This window comes from Sphaerodactylus townsendi, linkage group LG02 (assembly GCF_021028975.2).
Source record: "Sphaerodactylus townsendi isolate TG3544 linkage group LG02, MPM_Stown_v2.3, whole genome shotgun sequence".
Lineage (NCBI taxonomy): Eukaryota > Metazoa > Chordata > Lepidosauria > Squamata > Sphaerodactylidae > Sphaerodactylus > Sphaerodactylus townsendi.
The window spans coordinates 151,142,610-151,165,095 of record NC_059426.1 but is presented as its reverse complement, the minus strand read 5'-3'; the positions used below and the strand labels follow the sequence as shown (position 1 = coordinate 151,165,095).

Below are 22,486 nucleotides of genomic sequence, written 5' to 3'. Positions count from 1 at the left end.
GCTATTGTGAGGGAACGGAACAGGTTTCCACTATTTTGTCTTTGTTTCTTGTTGCATTTAAAATAGAGGAATCTAGGGAAAAACATATTAGACCAATTTCAGGTTAGATCCAGACTAATTTTGCAGTTTCCATGAATTTCCCCTTCCCATTGCAAACTGCCATTTATGTAATTCCTCAGGCCCACTACGCACAAGGTGTCTGCTGCGCGGCAGGGTGAATGTCCATGGCAGCAAGATTTGTTGTACGGATGTATTTCCCTGACTCCCGCTTTCAATTTGCATTCTTCCCGCGCCAAGTGACACCACTATAAGCACAACTTTAATTTTCTTTGGTGCCAGAGCAGGTGAGATTTGCCAGTGAGCACAGCTTTGCCCTGGACCTACTCCCTCTGCCCACCACCAACCCCTCCCACTCCCATGCACACCTCTCCTCTTCCCCCTTTTCAGATTTGTGATTACTTCAAATTTTGTTATTTATTATATTGACGTATAAATATAAACAGAGACTCATGGCAAAATGGTGGATCAGCCATTTCCCTCACGCTGTCACTTCCAGAGCTGTTGAAGTTAGCAGCAGGCTGGGAATGGGATGTCTATAGGATGAATTAAGAGTCGTGGCCTAACCATTTAATAACAAGCCTCTCTATCCTCCCATGACAGAAGCAGGAAGTTTGTGTGTGTATGGTTGGGCGGCGGTGGAGCGGGGGGGGGGGGAGATATCAAGTCTAGGACATAATCCCCTTCTTCAGCAAAGTGTGGTCCAGGGAACTGCTTTGCCTGTTTCTTTCTGGGGGATTATTTTTGGAAAGGGGCTACAATACTGATTAACTATAATCACAGGGATATAGATGTATCTGCAATTTAAAGAGCATTAACAAAGTCCTTTGTCTTGCAACTATCAGGAGTGATGGGATCTGTGCCTTTAAGAGGGAATTAATGGGTGGAGTTCAGAAAACCAGGAAAAGCAGAGCCCCCTTGAGATTTCAGCAAGCAATCTGTGGGGCAGGCAGGGAATGCCTCCTTGTATGTAAACAGAGAAACACAAGTAGACCACACAACAGCCCCACTGAGCAGCTAAAAGCTCTGAGATAAGCTTTCCAAGCATAATGGGCCTCAGCGTTCTCCATTCTCCAGCAGAAGAATTATGTGGAAATCAGCAAACTCTAGCAAAGGGGGAGGGGGGAGAGAGGCAGGGAATTTTATGCTGATGGAAAATTTATTCTGTATTTATAAATTCAGCAGAAAATTTATTCTGTATTTATGAATTCAGCAGAAAACCAAAACAGGGGTTCTGAAGCTCCAGAGAAATCACTCAAAATAAGCAGATGTTGAGAACTGAAACCTAGAGGTGGTGTTACTGATTGGTTAAGGTCTGGAGGAGTACCAATTCAGAATTATAAACCAGAGGCCAAGGTTAGATGGGCAGATTTTCTTTTGTTATTTTACCACAAATCATCTTATGATTTGGGTTATACTAATTAAAATTTTATTTTAGCATGTTGTTGATACTAAAAACCTAACCTTGATGAGTAGCACCTTGGTTTATACGTTTTTCATCTCACCTTTAAAACCATTATACTGTCCAGTAATTGTCAGTTCCAGGGGGGACCCTGGAAATACAGGCCAGTTAGCTTAAATTCTGTTCCAGGTAGATTGATGGAAAACATTATCATGAAAAAAGTAACATAGCATCTGCAAAGGTAAGTCCTGTCTCACTAATCTTTCAGAGATTTTTGAAAGTGTCAGTAACCATTTGGAAAGGAATGAACCTGTGGACACTGTGTATTTGGATTTCAAAAAGGCTTTTGACAGAGTCCCCCACCAAAGACTGCTAAGCAAACTTCATAGTCTTGGGATAAGAGGCCAAATCCTTTTATAGATTGAGAGCTGTCTTAAAAAAACAGGCAGTAGAGTGTAAGAATAAATGGTCAGTTCTCACAATGGTGGTATTTGAGCAGTAGGGTTCCGCCAGGATCTGTGCTGGGACTGATGCTTTTCAACCTGTTCATCAACGACCTGGAGCTGGAGGTGAACAGCAAGGTGGCCAAATTTGCAGATGACACCAACGTATTTAAGGTGGTTGAAACAAAAATAGATTGTGAAGAGCTTTGGAAGAATCTCTCCTAACTGGAAAAATGGGCATTAAAATGGCAAATGAGATTCAATGTGAGCGAGTGCAAAGAAATGCATATTGGGGCAAAAAAATTCCCCCAAAATACAAAAACTACTGGGATCTGAGGTGGCAGAGACAAACCAAGAAAGGGATTCATGGCTAGAATCAACTGGCTGTTGTGGGTTTTCTGGGCTGTGTAGTTGTGATCTGGTGGTTTTAGCTCCCAATGTTTTGTTCACATCTGCGGCTGGCATCTTCAGAGGCATATCATGGTAAGATGTGTTTCTCTTTGTGGCACAATGTGGAGTGATTTGTGTAGTGGGACATCTGTTTTATCCTCTCAGGTGGGAGTGGATGAGGTGCATTTTCAAATATCCAGGTGGAGTTCATTTGAAGTTGTATTTGTATGTTTAGGGTGGTTTGAATGTGTGAGACTCATCTCAGAAACTGGAGTGAGGTGAGCTGGGGGTGGGCAGGTATCTGGTGGATTGCTGAATTTTGAAAAGATCCATGGTTTTTAGTTTTCATGTTTTTTAGTTCTGGTAGCCGAGTTTTGTTGATGTTCATATTCCCTTCCTTTCTGCTGAAACTGTCTCAGTATTTGTGGATTTCAATGGCTTCACTGTGTAGATACAGTAGCTGTCAGAGTTGTCAAGAATTTGTGTTTTCAACAAGATCTTATGTCTGGCTTGGATTAGAGCATCATGCACAGCCTGCCACCTCCCATTGGCTGGCATTCGCTGGAATCCCCTATGTCACTTCCTACGGCGGGAAAACAAATCTGAGTTCAAACCCCGATCCTCCCCACCATCCTGCTTTGATGCATGCTTTTTGAAAAAGTTGTACATGGGACCAGGTTCTGGAAAAACGTGGGATAAGGTGGAGAAGGAGCGACAGAACCTTGATGAATGTGCGTTCAGAGACCTGGCCGTGGGGAGGGTTGGACAAACACGTATTTTTTCATGTGTGTATCACGCGATTTATCGTCCATGGGGAATCGACCATTGACTACCCCTCCAGATTGTGAGAGCTTAATAACCACTTAAAGGACGAGATACTTCATTATGAGAGCCCATTCACGTGCTTTTACTGTTCACAAAATGCACACAGGCCCCATTTTACATCAACAAAGCCAAAAATAAAAAGGCTAGAGAAAGCTTCCATCTATTCCCTAGGAAGTTTCAACAAAGGTCAGAAAGAATTATTGCACCCATTAGTCGTTATGCATTTATTAATTAGGCTGCATGCTAGAGGAGAAAGCTCCTCTGATGTTGAGAAGTTATCTTTTTCACCACTGGCTGAGCTGCTTCATATACTGCAACAAGTACTGCATATAGTTGAATTCTACCACACTGGAACTCAACTGCATTTATATTACTTGCTCTTACTAAGGAAATATTAGGTGCACATCCACTATGTGGCTGTAATTATCTTTAAAGGACCATTTTGCATTTAGATTGGCAGTCTTGTGTTACTGGTACAATCACCTTGCCAAATTGTGATCATCCTGTTTCCTAGATTTCCCAGCTTTCTTTCAATATGCTGACTGCTATTATCAGACCTGGGCTTGCTCTTTCCAACAGTGTTTGGAGCCGCCTAAGAATTCATCAGCTAATTTGGTGTCCAATTTAAATAAGATCTTGCTGACAGTCTAATTTATTATTTATTTTCTGAGTTGCATCCAAATTACCAGCAAAAGAAATCACCACCCTGGGGAGCGGGGTGTATAGGAAAAGAAGTCATCCCCTTCGTGAGCTTGAATTTGCTTGCTCAAGAGAGGAAAGACAATTTCCCCCAATTTGCTAGCCTTTCAGCAGGGCCATTTCCTGTGACAGATGACATTTGCTGAGGAAGGTTTCTGGACTCTTAGCAGTGGCTTGGAAGAAAGAATTGGCTGCGGGAAGAAAACAGAATTTGGGAAGATCTATTTTTGTTAACTTCCCTCTGTGGAAGTTTAGCTCTAACAAGCCATTTTGACTGCCTGCCATTTGTCCATTAACATATAGATCAAGATCCTTTTCCTAAAAAGGAAAAAAAAAACCACTTTGAATGTAGCATTCCCAGCAAGGATGACCAAGATTCTCTTTCCAATTCCTGCTGACCAGTTAAGTAACTCATCCAAACAGCTCTTCCAAAACTGTCTCTGAGAAGGCAATCAACTCTCCAAGGATATACTCTGTAATCTTGGTCTTTGATTCCATTGTCTGCTTCCTATTTACAATAGCAGCATCTCAAGACACAAGCTTCACATTCTGCACACGTAGATACCAGAAATGTTAACTTCAAGAGTAACATTGAATTCATATAAGGCATGCTGATAATGCTGTTTTTCTGACAGATATAAAATTATACACATTACAGTCCCAATAACCTGTGCTACATATTGTTGTAAGGGTAATTTAGAAGAATCATATTGCATTCTGTGCACAGAAAATTGCTATACAGTGACAACCAAATCACTAATAATTCAAAGCTGGTTGCTCAGACTTTTGAGAGCGAGGCAGGACGACGAGGTGAGTGGGGGGGGAGAGCAGAGCGAGGCAGGATGACGAGGTGAGTGGGGGGGGACGGGGAAGAGGCGGCTCCGTGCGGAGCCGCCTCTCCCGCGCCGGCCTCTGTGGGGGCCGCTCGCATGCTTCCGCAGTGCGGAAAGGGCCAAACAGTGGCAGTTCGCCCTCTGACCCTATTTAATTTCCAAGACCTGCCAAGATCAGGCTAACCTGAGCCCATCCAGTCAGGCCAAACTTGTAAATACAGTTGCAATACAAATTGATGTTCAGTAATGGTTATTTTTGAAATCATGCTGAAATCTTTCTGTATAAATCTCCCTACACATACAACCCCTCCCCTCATTAACCTTCTATGAAACATTTCCCCCTCTAAACTATTAATATACATTGTAGGTTACATGCATTCTGACAGAAAGGAATCCTGTACTTAATGCTTCAGAGACAAAACTCAGCCATAATACTGAAATGTCAAGTATGTGTGGGATGTCAGAGATTGTGTCTGTTAGAGAGATTCTTAAAAGGTTTACTCAAAATTGTACTCAAGTTTACACAAGGGAACACACTCCCAGGAAAGAGTCTTCAGGGTTCATTTTTCCTCTACTCCCTGTGTGCGTTCATTTTTCCTCTACTCCCTGATTTTCCTGAGCAAGGGACAAAGCATAAGATGTCAGTAATCAACAGAAACACTTAGGTAGGACAGAGAGGAGGGCTTCATTGCCGTGACTTAAAGGCTGATTCCGCATGGGCCAAAAACAGCAGTGTGAAAATGGTGTGAAAATGGTGTAAAAGTTTTAAAACAGTGTAAAAGGGTTTATACTGTTTTCACACAGTTTTCACACTGCTGTTTTTGGCCCATGAGGAATCAGCCCAGCTAGCCTGATCTCATCAGATCTCAGAAACTGAGAAGGGTTGAAACTAGCAAGTATTTGGACAGGAGATCTTCAAGGAATACCAATGTCATGATGCAGAAGCAGGGAATGGAAAACCACTCCTGAACTTCTCTTGCCTTGAAAACCTTATCAGGATATAAGTCAGATGGGATGAGCTAGTGAGCAGGGGTGCGTTGTACTAATTCCCTCTCCTTTTTTGTGAAATGCTGTTATATGCTGTTTGTGAAATGCTCTTAATAAGGATTACAAACAGGGAAACTCCCCCCAAATATGCATTTTTGTACATTCTACTGTTTACTCTGAAACATGTAAGCTACAATCAGGAAAAGATTGAAGGGCCTGCATTTTAAAGGAACAAGCACCAAACAGCCACATGCATATATTTTATAACTTGCATGGCATGGATGTGTTTTGTACTCTGCTATCGCCTCAAAGGTGCAAATGTATTTCACAAGAAGTATCCCTTAGGCCCTCTGCTGGAAGCACATTCCGAAACAATTATTTGTATCTAAACTGTGCAAGTTTCTCTATTTTAGGTTTTGGCTATGCTTGCAGGCAGATTTCAGCAAAGGTACACTGGCTGAACATTTTCAAGATAATGAACACAAGGAAATCAATGTTAACATACTTTAGCCTTAAGCTCTGGAACTGCCTAAACTTGACACGAAATTGCATGTATCTAACAATGTTTCAGGTGGTTTACAAAATCAGGAAAAGACACATAATTTGGCATCAGATCCATAGGTCCAAGCACTGTTTCATTATCACATTAGAGTTCCCTGAACTATCAAAACATGGAATCCAGCTGTCACACAGTGGCTACAAGTTCATGCATCTGCTTTATTTCATAGCAATCAGACATCTTAAAACAGTGCTATAGAACACAGCTATATCAACACATCTTTAAGGAGGGGGGGATTTATTGATGCCTTTTATCATTTTCCTTTGTGAGACTTGATAATTCAGTGTGATACAGAATGCTACATGAAGTACAGCATGAATACTTGTCATCTACATTCTTAGCACCTGTTACTGAATTTTTCCCCTTGAAAATCTACAGGCTCAATCTTTCCACTTGGCTGAAAAGGGAACATTCCTGAACTCTGAATTTGCTTCTTCAATAACCTTGGTTCCTTTTGTGTGGTTGCAAACAATTTGGGCATGGATTTACTTTGTTCTTAAATATAAATAACGATTACCTTGCTGTGACAGCAAATTTGTTTCCAAATGTGAATGACAACATTGACATGGTGGGATCTGGCTAACATTAAAATGGCAGAAATATGTTTTTTGGCATTGGCTCTTGTCATCCTAGTATTATTTCATGTTTCACTTCTCATACACTTCACTGATACATAATAAAAGGTAAATATACCTTTACTTTTGACATATTAAGTTTAATATTTGTTTGAACATACATACACATACATACACATGCAGTTCTTATTACAATTCACATAATTCTGGTATGTTATATATCTCCCTCCATCTGCATTCTCACTGTACTTTCTCAACAAAGGGGCTGCTCCAATTGTTCTACTGCACACACAAAAATACTATAAAGAACTGCAAAGAGCACAAATGTGTATGTGTATGTATTTATTTATTTTTCTTTCTTTCTTTCTTCGATTTATATACCGCCCGATCCCCGGAGGGCAAAAACAACTTTTCCATCCTGTAAAAGACAGAAGCAATTTTCTATGTGCCATATCTTACTGTACAATTGAGCAGGGTGTTCCCCATGACAAACCAGAAAAAGTGAAAGACTCTGGGAGATGTAGTACAGAGGGTGCTATTTCTCATGTACAGAGGGATTGATGCAGTGGTGGGATTCAAAAATTTTAACAACAGGTTCTGATGGTGCTGGGGCCAATGGGGCCGGGTGGAGCGTGATGCGGTGGGGCGTGGCGTGGGTGTTCCAGGGGCGGGGCGTTCCAGAGCTGGGTGGGCAGTGCTGCAGCAGGGGTATCAATTTTTTAAAATAAAACATTCCCTTCTCAGTGGAAACAGTGTGTAACAGACTTCCCTCTGTGATACACCTCTGAAGATGCCAGCCACAGATGCAGGCAAAATGTTAGGAACAAGATCCACCAGACCACAGCCACGCAGTTTCCATAAGTCAACCCACCACAACCAGTTGAATCCGGCCGTGAAAGCTTTCAACAATACAAGCTAATTTCCACTTTAATAGATAATTTCCACTACATGGGCTTCTGCCCACCAATTCTCTCTCCTAATTTTGTCATCACACCAACCCTATGAGGTAGGTTGTTAGCCTGAGAAACAGCTCCAAGTGGGTATTAAACATGTAAATCTTTCACAAATCACCCCCAGCGATTTTTTTGCACCAGATCAGCTGAAATATTTTGTAAATTACGTGAAAATAGACTAACTGTCAATTTCTCTTGAGGGATCCATACTACCTTTCCCCACACCTATACCACGCAGAATCTACCATATAAAGTTGCCATTTTCTCCTGGTGAACTGATCTCTGTGCTTGGAAATCAGTTGCAATTCCAGGAGATCTCCAGCCACCACCTGGAGGTTGGAACAATATATGACTCGTACTCCTTAGTTATCTATGAATTTACTTTAAGAAGCACAATATTGTAAAATGACATACATGTTCCTGCATAATTGTTTTAACTAAATGGGATATGCAACTCCATTTAATAGCATAATGTAAAAAACTACTAATTAAAACGTTGCAGGTTCAATTGTTCATGGCTGAATGCATTCTAGCATCTATGAGATTAATTTGTAAACTTCAGATTCTTAATCTCTAAGATTTATAAATTGCTGCTTGTGTGCTGTTTGCATAATGCAGTTTTAAAGTGCTAAATTTCTTCCCCATTCCACCACCACCCCTTGGCTCTGTCCCATTCCCAGCCCTTTCGCCAGTTTTCAAGCCTACCCCCCTCCCTCATGAGGCAGAACTTGCCTCTAAATAACTGAAAGTAGAAGGTCATATTTTCTTTTAAAACCTACCTCCACAATTTTCAGACCTATCTTGTTGCTATCACTGCAGCCATTTTTGTTAAGGGCAAAAGCTATCGGCTGCAGAAAAGAGACTTAAGTTAGGGATTGTCTGCCAATTCCTACCTCGCTCTGAAATGAAGGTAAGTGTGTGGGGATGGGGTGGGGGGTAGGGGATGGGGATGCCATGGGGGGCAGGGGGGCCCTGGAGGAAGATTTTGCATTCCCCCCCTTGACAACATTTGTTGTACCCAGGGACAGAGATTACCCCCTTGTCCCTAGTGGAGTTAATCATTAACAACCGGTTCTCTGAACTGAGGAAAATTTTAACAACGGTTCTACTGAATAGGTGCGAAAAGGCTGCATGCCACCTCTGGATTGATGGGACTACAACTCCCAGACAACTTCTCACTCAACCAGTAACATTTATTAACGCTTTGGGGTCCTTGCAGGGCTGTCCTATTCCTTGCCTGAGCCAAATCTTGAGCAAGTCAGCCTCTCTCAAGCAAATCAGCAATGTTAACAACACTGCTACAGTTGTTTTGAGGTACCAAAAACAGTCGCAACAAAAGCTCTTAAAGCATGTTGCTTTGGTACCCTATTTAACCCAGTTGTATGAATGCTTACTTGGAAGGTGTTGGGAGATCCACACCTGGTGCGTGTGTATCCCTTGAAAAGTAGCAGAGTGGCACAGAGGCTAAACACAGGGAAGTTTACCTGGGTACAAACACGTGGTTGAGCTTGCTAGAGAGAACTTCAGACACAAAAGAAAATCAGAGTCATTTGTAGTTTCTTATCTAATAAAAAGAGTATTTATTAGTGAACTCCATTCTGGATAGAAAGGTGGAGAGAGAGGTTCACTATCTAGTCTAATCTAGCTGGATGGAGGCGGAGGCGGAGGAGACACATCCTCTCCCTAGGCATGGTGAAAGGTAAGAGTAATGGAGAGTGTCCGAGAAGAAGGCGGAAGCAAGGGAGGAAGTCCCTAAGAGTATCAGTCTACATCAAAGGGATAGACTCAGCATGATAGAGTAAAGGTGACAAATTCCTAAGTCCCTATCTAGCCACTAGCTCGCTAGTAAAAACCCCCTCTGTAGGATGAGGCAGGAAACAGCGTAAAGTCCCTTTCTTCCAACAGAAGGAAGTCCCACTGGCCTTGCCTAGGTTTTCATCAGCTTGAATATATCCAAGAACAGGCCTTGAAAAGTTCTTGAAAATCCTGACCCTTGCTGAAATCTCTTTTCTCCAAGCCTGCTGCTGAACTCCCATCATTGCCGTAGACCACCAGGTAGGCTACAGCTATAGGATGCTATGACAATGGATTTACCCCAGGATTCGTGGATGTTTAGGCAGAAGGAGAACTCCTGCTTCTTATCCGCATCCTGATTCCTTTTATTATGTTCACTGAAAACATTATAACATCTGCCTTTCCTAAATATGGATGCAAGGCAGCTTAGAGCATGGAGGTCCCAAGGTAAAATAAACACTGGGAATAAAACTGATCAATAATGAAAATAAAAGAGCACATCCCAAATTATTAGCCACCATGAAAGACTCCAGAAAACCAGACCAATTTGTACCTCCTGTGGGTCAACTGTTCTACAAAGTAGCTGCCACAATGGAAAAGGCATGTGCTCTGTATGAAGAGGTGGAATGACAAAATACTGACTTTTACACTTATATAAATGTTTTATATAAGATAAAAAGAAATAAGCCAAACCAGAATGCCTTTTTCAATGTGAGGTTAATTGGTGCACTTTGACCCATGAGGAAAAGTGGGTTATAAATATTTCAATGAATAAATAAATGCTTCTCACACCTGCCTATCATTCAGCCTCCTTTGTTCTACAAGCTCAGTCCATCTGCTTCTCCAGGGCTTTACACCCCTGGTGAAGAACCTTTACAGAAGAGCCGTTTTGGCTAGAAGCTCATGCATAGTGCACTCTGAGGCTTGAACAGACTTAATGACATGAAAAAAAATGGACCAATTTTGCCAACAAATCTGATTTCTGGAAAGATCACTAAAACAAAAGTCTTTGGGGACAAAGCCAAAGGAAACTGCTGGCTTGTAACTTAACATGTTCCTTGGATTTCCATTTAATGAAGCAATATGCAGTTTGCATTTCTAATTTGGAACGTTTGAAGGCGAGATGGCTTGACCACCAAAACATCTCCTAAAGAACAGATGGGGATCATTTGCCTCAAGCTGCTAGACCGGATAGTTAAATTAAACCTCCATGTCAGAGACAGTACTTCTGTAAATACCAGCTATATTAGGGAGACTACCTAAAAAGGAAGGAGTTGTGTTTTGACCTTCTACACCACAGGTGTCAAACTCATGGCCCTCCAGATGTTATGGACCACAGCATCATGCTGGCAGGGGATGATGGGAACTGTAGTCCATAACATCTGGAGGGCTGCGAGTTTGACACCTATGTTCTACACTGTATTTAAGTGTATAGATCACTTTCTTGACTAGCCTGGAGAAATGCTCAGATTGGAAGAGAAGCACTTAGTCTTCTGCTGCGTCTTCTTCCTTTCTCGACCGCTTCACCTCCTCTCTCTCTGATGGGGCAGTTGCAAAGATAGTAGAAACAGCATCCTCTGTTTCAGAAAAAGCTTCACTGAGCAATTGGGAGGCACTTCTGTTACGAATAGTCAAGCACATGTGCAGGGGAGCCTCCTCCAATTGCGCCTCCTCCTCCGAATCAGCCTGCAGGGGGCTGGATAGCTTGGCACGCTTTGCTCCCCAGCAGTTTTCTCCTCAATGCCAGGTTCTTTTGACCTGGCATCATCTTGTACTGCAATGGTGGGGGAGATATCTTTTCCCTGCCTAGCAGGGCTCTGGAACACCTTGAAGGAACCAGTAATCCCTCCCCTCAATGATTGTGGCTGGGGCACAGGGAAGTGAGGTAACGGCCATGGGTAGTCCCAAGGCTAAATTGGCCACACTGGAGATTGGGCAGAAAAAGCTGATTGCATTAAGGGCACCATCACCATGACAGTGATGTTAGGAGGGCTTACCACTGATGGACCTTCGGCTGTGATCTGCACCCAAGACTGCTGCATTTGATGGGGACTCTGCCCGCTAAGGGAAGAGACTGTACCCCTGGCTGTGGTAAGCCAGATCCGAAATTGGGCAACTGTGGTCTGCTTGCGGGGTGGCTTTATGGTCAGTATAGCTCCCACAGAAATTGCCTGTGTTTCAGCCACATCACCACACACTGCAGGGCCAGGTTAGGAGACCCGTGGATGATCCTGGTTGGCTCAGGCACCAGGTGGTATCCAACATTTCCACTGGGAACGCCTTAGAGGATCTGGCTGATCTTCTCCCCACAAAAAGACATCTTTCTGTGTCTCCTTTTTCTGGCAGGCAGTTGCAGAAAAAGAGGCAGTAGACAAATAAGTCTTCTTTGTTGACTATTCCATGGTAAGTAGATACTTGGTAAATAGATGTGACTATACTAATTCAGCCAAAGTATGAGGCTAGGGAATTGGTGAACTGCTTGAACAGCAGGGCTATTCAGACTGGATAGGGGTGGCCAGGAGTGTATGCAAAAATTTAAATAACCCTGTATGACCTAACCAGCCTGGATGACTGAGCTCCACTGTTGGGAGGACTTCTGTTTTACCATATAGTCACTATCATCCCTCCTTGTGCACTTTCCTCTTCAACACACATTATACAGCCAGCAGTGCAGAATATGTCATTTGGGTGCGCCATAATCTACATAATTCTGCATCGAGCACTTTTACGGAATTAGAATTCAGTTATTTCCTCAAGAATATCACACAATCCAATTTATTCAACACCCTGTATTCAGAGTAACAAAAATGACGTCTTAATCCTACTGTACTTTTAGTTTACCTACATATCATTAGAAAAACAGCAATACTATGAAAGATTCTGTTTTTACAAAGGTAGGTATCAGGTTTTGCCACACATGAAAAATCTTTATAACCAGTGTGTATCAATCTTTAATATGGTCCAAGACCAGGACATAGTTTCATACCTACATTAATAAATGAAATATTTAATTCCTCCAGATTGAAATAGTCCTATGTAGTAATCATTATATAGATAAGGACTGATGAGTGCTAATATGTTCTCTCATTTGTCTAAAGCAATAAGGTAATAGGTATTGTACAATGCAAGATAAGCCATTTGCAAATCACAGACTCTAGTTCAATTCTATAACTAATGATTATGAATGACTTTTCAAATGTCTGCCATTTTTATTTGTAACTCAAAGCTCTGATTATTAGAAAAGGGCTCCTTAGATCCAGAATTCTCAAAGTGGGAAATATGTTGTCCCGTTGAATTATTTTTAGAAAAAGCACAAATGTCGCCATTACATTTTTCTTTTTAAAAACTGTGTGTGTAGAATGGCGACATTTACTCGTTTGTTTAGATATGTGCCATCCACTTTTCTCTCCAGAATGGCTTACAATGTTGCTCCCCTGCTCCCATTTTATCTTCACAACAACCATAACCTTGGGACCGAGTAAGTGACCCGAGGTCACTGAGCAAGCTTCCATGGCAGAGTGGGGATTCAAACCGGAGTGTCCTAGATTCTAGTCCAATATTCTAACCACTGCACCACACCTTTCACTCTTTCAGATACATGTAATGCTTTGTTGAGTGCCAGTGTCATGACAAGGGACCAGAGGTGGAGCTACCAGGGGACAGTGTGTGCGCGTGCGCACGCACGCATTGCACTGGGCGCACGCCTGGGGGGCGGGGCGGAAAAAATGTTTCCTGGGAAGTGTAGTTCCCACCAGGCCATTTTCAGCCTCAAGTGAGCAGGCCGCTTTTTCCAGCCTGCACTTTCAGGCTGAACTAAGGTAAAGTGTGTGTGTGTGTGGGGGGGGGGGGGGACGCAAAGTGCACACCGGGCACAGTATGGCCCAGCTACGCCTCTGCAAGGGACTGACCTTCCATTTTACTTTCCATTTGTTAGGCACCATTAGGCAAGCTATGCTTCCTTTTACTTAATCGTTTTTCATATTTCCATCACACACCCTTCTTTCAAGGAGTTCAACAGGGCTACAAATGTCGTTCTCTAATTTTTGCCCTCACAATAACCCTGTAAATTAAGTTTGGTTGATGGAGAATGACTTGTCCAAGCCCACTCAGTGACATTCACTGCTAACAGGGATCTGAACCCAAGTTTCTCTGGCACAGGTCGAACACTGTACCACATGCATTGATCATGCTGGGACAAGCATCAATACCGTCAATACACCCATTCTGAAGTCTGTCTTGGGGCCAAACTGAGTCCGTCATGTGGCTGCAGCACAATTTTAGAACCTGTTTGTTTTTAAACTTTTAAAATCACTGAGGGGAGCTGCCGAGGACTATAGTATGGGGGATGAAGGGCACCAAATGGTCTGGCAGGGAGAGACAGGATCCCCTTATCCTCCTGTGCTGTAGTTCCCAACAGAATTGGGACCCTACAGAGCAGGGGTCTGCAACCCACGGCTCCGGAGCCGCATGCAGCTCTTTCAGCCTTATACTTCGGCTCTGGGTGGCCTGGAGGTTGGAGGGTAGCGTGGGCATGTCCCTCCAGCCCTCCAGAGCAGCACTGGAAGGAAAGGTAAGTGGAGGGGCCAAACTGGAGGTGGCTCTGTGAATGAGGGCGCTGCTTTTTGTGTCCTCTCCACTCACCTCTCCTTCCAGCACTGCTCTGGAGGGGTGGAGGGACACACCCATGCTGCCCTCTGACCCCTGGAGGTCGGAGGGTAGCGTGGGCATGTTCCTTTAGAGCAGCCGCCATTCCCCCTCTGCCCCATGGAGCAGGCGGGCAGAGAGGGTTTCCCTGCCCAACGCCACTGCCTCCCGCAGTGCGAGAGGCAGCAGCACTGGGCAGGCTGCAGATGCCATCCCCCCTCTGCCTCACGGAGCAGGCGGGCAGAGGGGTTTTACTTTCTCAGTGCCACTGCCTCCCGCAGTGCGACAGGCGGTGGCACCAGGCAGGCCACAGACGCCATCCCCCCCTCTGCCCCAAGAGAGGGAATTTCCTGCCCAGCGCCTCCGTCTCCCAGCACTGGAAGGAAAGGGGAGGGGAGGGGCCGAACCAAAGGCAGCTCCGTGTGGAGCCGCCTCTCTGGCTGGGTAGATCTTCGGGGCCGTGGAAAACAGGTCCAAATGGCTTTTTGGCTGGTTAAGGTTGCCGACTCCTGCTACAGAGATTTTAAGTGTAAAAAAACCAGGCTGAACAGTAGCTACATTCAAGTTCAGTAGCACCACCTTAGGAATCAACAAGATGTGGGGATATAAACTTTAAATCAAAGTTCCCTTTGTCAGAGTGCTTTCACTTTCAAAAGCTCAAGCCCCACCCTCCACCCCCCAAACCAGTCGGTCTCTAAGGTGCTACTGGACTCACATCTAGCTATTCCACTGCGGACCAGCACGGATGCCTTCTGAAACTGTCTTCACTATCTAAAATGGCGTGGCAGCCTTGTGGTGATTTCAGGGAGACACTCGTTTGCCCAACAGAAGTATTTGCTGAGGCCTACACAAAAGTCCAGAAGGCAGCACAGTTCCTTGTTCAGGCAGTAGCTGAATCAGTAACTGGTTTGTTAAGCAGATGTATAGTTAGAATCATAGAGCAGGCTGAGACAGCTCACAGGCATCTAGTTGCAGCAGAATACAGTCCTGGAGATGGATTTATTAGCTTCAAATAAATGAGTTTGCTAAAGGTCAGAAAGGGCAGTCCTGTACGGAAGTGCAGACAAATACTCTGTTGAACAAAGGTGAAATTAATGATGCATAAGAACAGCATGACTCCCTGAACCAAAGTAAGTGCGAGAATCAGTGTCGCAAATAAGGCACTAAACGTTACTACAGAAGTGATAGAGGATACGTCACAATAGTGGATGATTATTTGGATAATATTCTCTATAACTAAAACATTCAGGTGAATTCTTTGATCCTTGTAGGTGGCCATAGTTGGGTTCTACCAGCTGAAAAAGTTTCAGATGGTCAAGGAAGAGAAAACAGACTGGCACAGAGTTCATTTTGCAGGCAAAAGGCAAAATGCATTTTTTTAAAAAAATATTTATTTTTTGATTTACCATATATCCCACCCTATCCCGGAGAGCTCAGGGCAGCAAACAACAACAACATAACAATATAAAACATCAGCAATCATAAATAACAAATTATCATAAAACCAGAATCTTTCACGTGTAAAACTATGGCCTCAAATACACTCATATGTAACAGGAGCCTTGCAACTGTACGCACAATAATGGAACCTGAATGGAACAGTGTGTAATTTGAAGTTCTGGTATGTGAAAACTGATTTCCACGGTTCTGGTTTCCACATATTAAAGTTGTTCACATGTGCAAAATACAAACATTGCCCATGGTGACCAAAATCATTACAGCTAGCACATGTTCCAGATATATATGGCTTCCAGGCTCTTGGTCGGTGTGGACATGATATCCGAAAGGGACTATAGTCTAGAGTTTGCTATATTCTCCACAAACTAGGTTTCCAAACCAGAATTAAAACAAAGTTTGGCATCCTGGTTTTCAAAGACCATAGTTCATGTATAATGACAAACTACAGCTGGCTGCAAAAACAATCTTTCATTGGATGACTGTGTGTGATGAAAGAAGAAAGGGAGGAAGGATCACTCAGGTTTGTTCTCATCTGAACCATATCCTGATCACAGTCCATATAATTTAGGGCAGGACAGGTGAGAGCTGGAATGGATGTGCTATTGAATAGACGAAGAAGCAATTATTGTGAGATAAACAGAGGCCCTTTCTGCCTGGGCCAAATGAAACACCGTCCCTGGGAGAACGTTCGCATGGCTGGTGTTGCTGCATCGCAGCAGCGCCGTCCTCCCTTTCCCCGGGCAGCGTGAAGCCATCCCTGACGAGGTTTTAAAAAAACTGCGTCTTCCCAGCGGCGTGCTGCGAAACGCACCGCAGGGAAGCCGCCCCTTTCCCCGTTGCTCCCACTCACCTGCTTCTCCAACGTCGCTCTGGAGGACTGCAGGGACCCGCCCACGCTGTCCTTTGACCTCCAAGGAAGCTGGAGAGGCAGGTGAGTGGGCGAGGGCGACAGAGAGGCGGCTCCATGCGGAGCCACCTCTCCAGCTAGGGAGGGAGCCGGGACTGCTTGTGCGAGCAGTCCCCACACCTTCACTGGCATAAATTATGTACTGCCACTGCCGTGCGAAAGGGCCAGAAAGTCAAGGCAGGGCAGGGGGGAGGAAACAGGACAAGTAACAGTTTACTAAATTCATCAGGGCAATCTAATGTCTTCTCAGCTACAAGTTGCTCAGGTACAGAGACTACAACATGCATTAAATTGATCTCTCAGGACAAGATGTCTATCCTTGATTACTTGTCTGCCAAGATGAGATGGTTCTGGACTACAGAGAACATAGCTTATCCTAAACACCAGAAGTCTACTCTGAATATTCGTTTTTAGAGCATAAAAGGTAGCAAAACAGTCTGAAGACACAGGCTTCCTTTAGTTTAACCCACCCCATTCTTCCCATCAACCTTCTCACTTCAAACCACAGGATGACACAAACAGTAGGTTCTCTTGAACCACAAAGCTAATATTTGAACAGCAAATACCTGCAGAGAAATCAAACAAGAAGGGCAAGCCACAAGCTGTCTAGGAAGGCAAACAAACAAACAAAACGGAGTAAGGAGGCAATTTGTTCCTGATTACATTGATTCTTGATCTGACCATGGTGATCAGTTTAATCCTGACGAGGAGCACAACTCAAAAACACAAAACCCAGGGAAAAAATTTGAATGATGCCAGATTAGTAGTGACTGGTAAAACTGCCTAGACAAACATCAATACTTCTCTTGGGGCTTCTAGGCATGATTAATAGTGCAACCCTCTGCAGAGTTACTCCACGGTTACATTGCACAGGACTGCATATTAATGATGTTTCGTATAATCTGCACAACCCTGAACCAGTCAGATTCACCATATCTTTAGGAACACATATTCACTTTGATTTCCAAGGATGGCCTTGTTCCAGGATCCATCTGTTTGGCTGGTTATTCTGTCAGGGAAATGGAAAGGGATTCCCGTGTGGCTATATTACGTTAGCAGAAGCCTATCCAAGCCGTTCTTTGCATGTTTTTACATGAAAGAATTTACTTTAAACTGACAATAAGACTTAGCATACACTTTATTTTATTTTGCAGTGTATGACTTTATTTGGGAGATTGTAATTGTGTATGTTTTTAACAGGAATTTTATAGCTGTGTTACTACACAAATCTTGCTGAGCAGTACCGCTATAGAAAATGTAGTCAATATATTTTTTAAAGTGTAAATATTAATAGGGTTTTTCTTTTATAACTGAGAGCTACGTACGTTACCGATTTATACCATAAGTACCACAGATAATCAGCCTATAACTAAACCTTCTCCTTTGCTACAGTGAGATCACATTTGTGTGTCACTAATGAACAATACGACTGCTATTTTATTACTCTTTCAATTTTTGCCAAGTGCAGACATCTGGAGATAAACAGCCCAGTGCACACTACTAACTTAGAATAATAAAGGTGGTTTACAGAAACCATTGTAATGCATAGACATCAATAAAATGTGTCTGTCACTGATACAATTGGTTTCAGTGCAATGTTTGTGCTTCCTTCTGTGGAAAGCTATTCTGAATGTTGCATATGTTAAAACTTGTCCTGGAGAAGGAGGAAAAATGAACCAATTTGCTTTCCAGAAACTTTATTCCTTTCTAATCCTTGGCTGCATTCCAATTGAATGAAGATACAATTCACACGTTTGCAGTGTATTCCTTGGGTTCCCTGGAAACATTTTAAGGCAGGCTATCCCAAACTTTTTGGTGGCATCCCAAAATAGAATGATTTTACTTCAACAGAAACCTTTAAAAAAAGTCATTTTGTAATTCTGTTTTTAGTTCATGTATGTTTCTCATAAACTATTTTTTCTTAAACAAAACTATCCAAAATTAGTAGCAAAAGGACTATTTGTGTTTAGTACAGACTTATGGGTTTATTTTTATTTTTTTTCTATTTCAGAACTGGAATTCCGGGAACAACAGAGCAACCCCAGAACTCTGATTTGCTACAAACTCTCCACTCTGAATAAAAATTCCCATGAGGTACTGTAACAGTCCTAAGCAGCAGCAACGTAAATGTCATGCCAAACTGCCTTCAGGCACTAATTCAAGGTTTCTACAGCTGAGATCTGTCAGAAGCATGAGATAGAGAGGAGTGGCATCAGCGTACTGGTGACAAGCCAGTCCAAATCTTTGGATGACCTCTCCCAGAGGTTGCATGGACATACTGAAAAACGTAGGAAACAAGAGGGTGTCCTGTAAGGGCCACAGACCAAGAACTAAAGGGCTGAAAAGCAGTCCCCGCCTCCCGACAACTTCTGAACCCAGCCCTCCAGGCATGACTGGGACCACTGCAAAATGGTGCCTCCCAGTCACGCCCCAAGAGCACGTTCCAGAAGGATAGCATGACCGATGGCACTGAAAACAGCCGAGAAGTCCAACAGAGTCACACTCCCTTCTGGCAGGTCACCTACCAGAGTGACCACAGCTGTTTCAGTCCTATAACAAGACCAATTGACACGTCTACTTCAAACTCAATATCTTTCTACTCAAGGGCCTACCATAACTCCTGAAAATTATCAAGATATGATGGAGTCTTAGCAGATAGGAATCTAGGTTTTGGAGAATTATGTGTTCCTGCATTGCAGCGGGTTGGACTTGGTGACCCTTGTGGTCTCTTCCAACTCTGTGATTGTATGTTGCACTTTCAATCCCCACCAGCAGAAACAATGGAGGAGGGGGGCACCTTGAATTGGGAAGGGATGTGAGAGTGAAAGACACACTCATAAATAACATCTCCTGCCTTGCCACTGCTGTCTTATAGACGCCTACTCATCCAAATACCCCTGTTATCCATGCAGCAGGAATGGAATCCAGCTTCAATAAGATCCAGTGCCTTATACTTGGTCTCCAAACTGAGTATATAAATTTGAACCTATGGAGCTATGGTACTAGTGAAATTGCTGGATTTGGACCAGTGCAGTGCCTGATAACACAAAAAAATCCCTGTTTATCATTACTACAAACCATGTGGTATGCAGTTCTCCAGCATTTCACATGCTCATTATTTAGACAGTAGCTACAGCTATGTGCAGTATGATCAGAAAAAAAGACGTTCAAAGGGCCTTGCCCAAGGACTGGAGTCTAAGAAATAGGGTACCCGACGGCAAAGGAATGTCAAACAGGTAAAGGTTAAAAAGCACAATACAAGGAGATCAACAGTGAGAGAAACACAACCCGGGACAGCCTGTGATAACAGGCTTGTCACTGAGAAGTCATTTGAATGTAAACAAAACTATATGAAATAATCGTACAAAGGAACACAATGCTCATTCCTGTATGGCATGGAATGAACCAAGGAGGCAATTGCACATCTCTGTGCATTGCTTTATGCAAACAAATCTGCCATTGGTTCATATAACCTATTACTATCTAATATGGAGGTGGACAAAAACACTCACGTACGCTGCCCAGAGCTCCCTGGAGAAAGTTTGGGATTTTAATGAGATATACAGACAAAGTCTACTTTAACTGACAATTCTGCAAAGGCTCAGGTGGAGGAAAGAAAGGTCAAGAGATTGCCAGCTTCATCTTCCAATTCTGTTATCTTAGGGCTGCATCCTTGTGCAAGCCCGTCGTGTGCTCCGTCAGAAAAATATGGGCCTTCAGATTCACATTGGTCCATTCATGAAAGCCAGAATAACCTCAATGCATCTCTGCTAATCTTATCAGCGTCCCATTATAAAACAGAGTGTAAGTAAAAGGGCAGTGGGTTTCTCTGCGAACAGGCTCCTGTCCTTTCCCGTCCACACATCTGCGATCCCAATTAATGAAACGACTGATCTCAAGCGATTATCTTAGCTAAACCAACCAAGTATGCTGAACAAACAGACTGGGCTGCATGCCCTAGCTGGTTTATGGAGACAAAATGACATATATATTGGGGGAAAAGCAAAGCCTTGAGTGTCCAATATTTCTCCCTGAGTTGAAGTTAGGTTATACTCACAGGACAATTTACTGTGTTGGCTGAAAAAGGATTGGGAGAACAGGAACTGGAATGCTGACAGGTACAGAAATAAGTTGGCTGAAGGTAGGTTTAAATTATTACTCTGCCGTGGGAACTTTTATCTTGAGGAGGATGGGTTCTGGAAAGAGCTGAATATACATTCCCCCCGCCCCCCCTATAATACACACAGGATGGCAGGCTGCATCCAGAGAGGACATCTGTGCAATGCAGCTTGGGTACGACCCTGGCCAAAGAGAAGGGCATGATGGGAAACTCTCGTGCTCGGGGCAGGCTGGTGTATATATTCTGGAACTTGTCCAGCTTCTTGATGAGATTGTAACAGAACATTCTGGAATCCTCAGGAACCTGGAGCAGCTGGGAGGAGACGGCACCCAAGCTGTGCACGTTCGCAGGGCTTCTGCAAGGACGTGCAGCCCCGGTGGCACAAACGGCACAGCTCGTTCTCCCACCATAGGTGCGCACGGATATGTTATGCGTGTATATATATTAACCAGCCTGGGGAGGGATTTAGGCGAGACCGGCTAAAAATAGGCTCCAGGCACACCGGCACAAGCTGGGACTAGGGGAGGCACCTCTTTTGGCGACTGCGGGAGGGGGCGAACTGACACGGCCCCAAAGGACACGGGGGGACCCGGAAAGCCGGGCTTGTGGCCACTCTGAAAGTCCGGGCTCCGCCACGGGCGCCTCTTTCCTTTGCGCGGCCAGGCCCCGTCTGCCCTCTCCGCACCCCGCCGGGTCTACCTGGGCTGCTCCTCCGGCTGCTCCAGCCGCCGCTCTCCATCCTCACACCCATGCTTTCGGCCGGGCCCGGGCGGCTCCTCCTCTCCTGCAGGCCCCGAGCCCTGCCGGGCGACTCTCGGCGAGAGGTGGCGTCTTCCCCGCCCTGCGCGGGCAGACGGAGCCTGGTAGGCGGTGGAGTTGCTATGGCCACCGCCGCTCGGGAGGATTACGGCCTGAGCCCGGGGAGGGACGAGGAAGGGTGGCAGAGATTCACAACGCTCATGCCTGATCCTGGGCGGGTTTATGCAGAAGTAGACCCGCTGAAATACACGCGATTTACTCCCGGGGGGGGGGGGGGACCTGAAAAAGGCGCGGAGAAGCCGCTGAAACAATTGGATTCTGCTCTTTCTTTTATTGACAACATAGAGCTGTGCATTCATGTTTCAAAAATCCTCCAGATCGTTCCTGGAGATCTCCTGAATTACAAGTGATCTCCAAATGACAGCGATCAGTTCGTCTGGGACTGAAGGAGATATCAGCTCCAGAATTTCCCAACCCCGAGCTGGAAACCCGAATACAAGTCAGACCTTACTAATTTCATTGAAGCTCACACTTCCATTTGAGAGAGTAGCCCCATTTTGGCCAGTGAGACTTAATACAAGAAATGTGCCTAATTACAGGTAGTCAGCATGGACCACAACCGAAGGAGGAGGAGGAGGAGAAGAAGAAGAAGAAGAGGAGGAGGAGGAGGAGGAGTTTGGATTTATGGCCCCCCTTTCTATCCTGTAGGAGGCTCAAAGGGGTTTACAATCTCCTTGCCCTTCCCCCCTCACAACAAACACCCTGTGAGATAGGTGGGGCTAAGAGAGCTCCGAGAAGCTGTGACTAGCCCAAGGTCACCCAGCTGGCATGTGTGGGAGTGTACAGGCTAATCTGAATTCCCCAGGCGGCAGAGCTGGGAATCAAACCCGGTTCCTTCAGATTAGATACACAAGCTCTTAACCTCCTACGCCACTGCTGCTCCTCAGGAAGGAAGTTCCTGGAGCAGCACCAGGTCCTGGTTTACATGTTAATATCCAAACCTTCATCCACACATCATTGGATATTGCACTATTGTGGGAGTGCAACATGCAGCTGGATGGACTTTTCCACAGACAAAAAA

The 22,486-nt window shown here is 44.2% G+C and overlaps 1 protein-coding gene across 1 annotated transcript in view; it reads right to left on the bottom strand.

Annotated features, from left to right (window-relative positions):
- Positions 1-21,529, bottom strand: part of SPATA7 (spermatogenesis associated 7) — an 85,509-nt gene extending 63,980 nt beyond the window's left edge. The window contains exon 1 of the mRNA XM_048486735.1: positions 21,346-21,529. Within this exon, the coding sequence (XP_048342692.1) occupies positions 21,346-21,397 (52 nt within the window). The 5' untranslated portion in view covers positions 21,398-21,529. The remainder of the gene's footprint in view (positions 1-21,345) is intronic.
- Between the last annotated feature and the right edge of the window lie 957 nt (positions 21,530-22,486).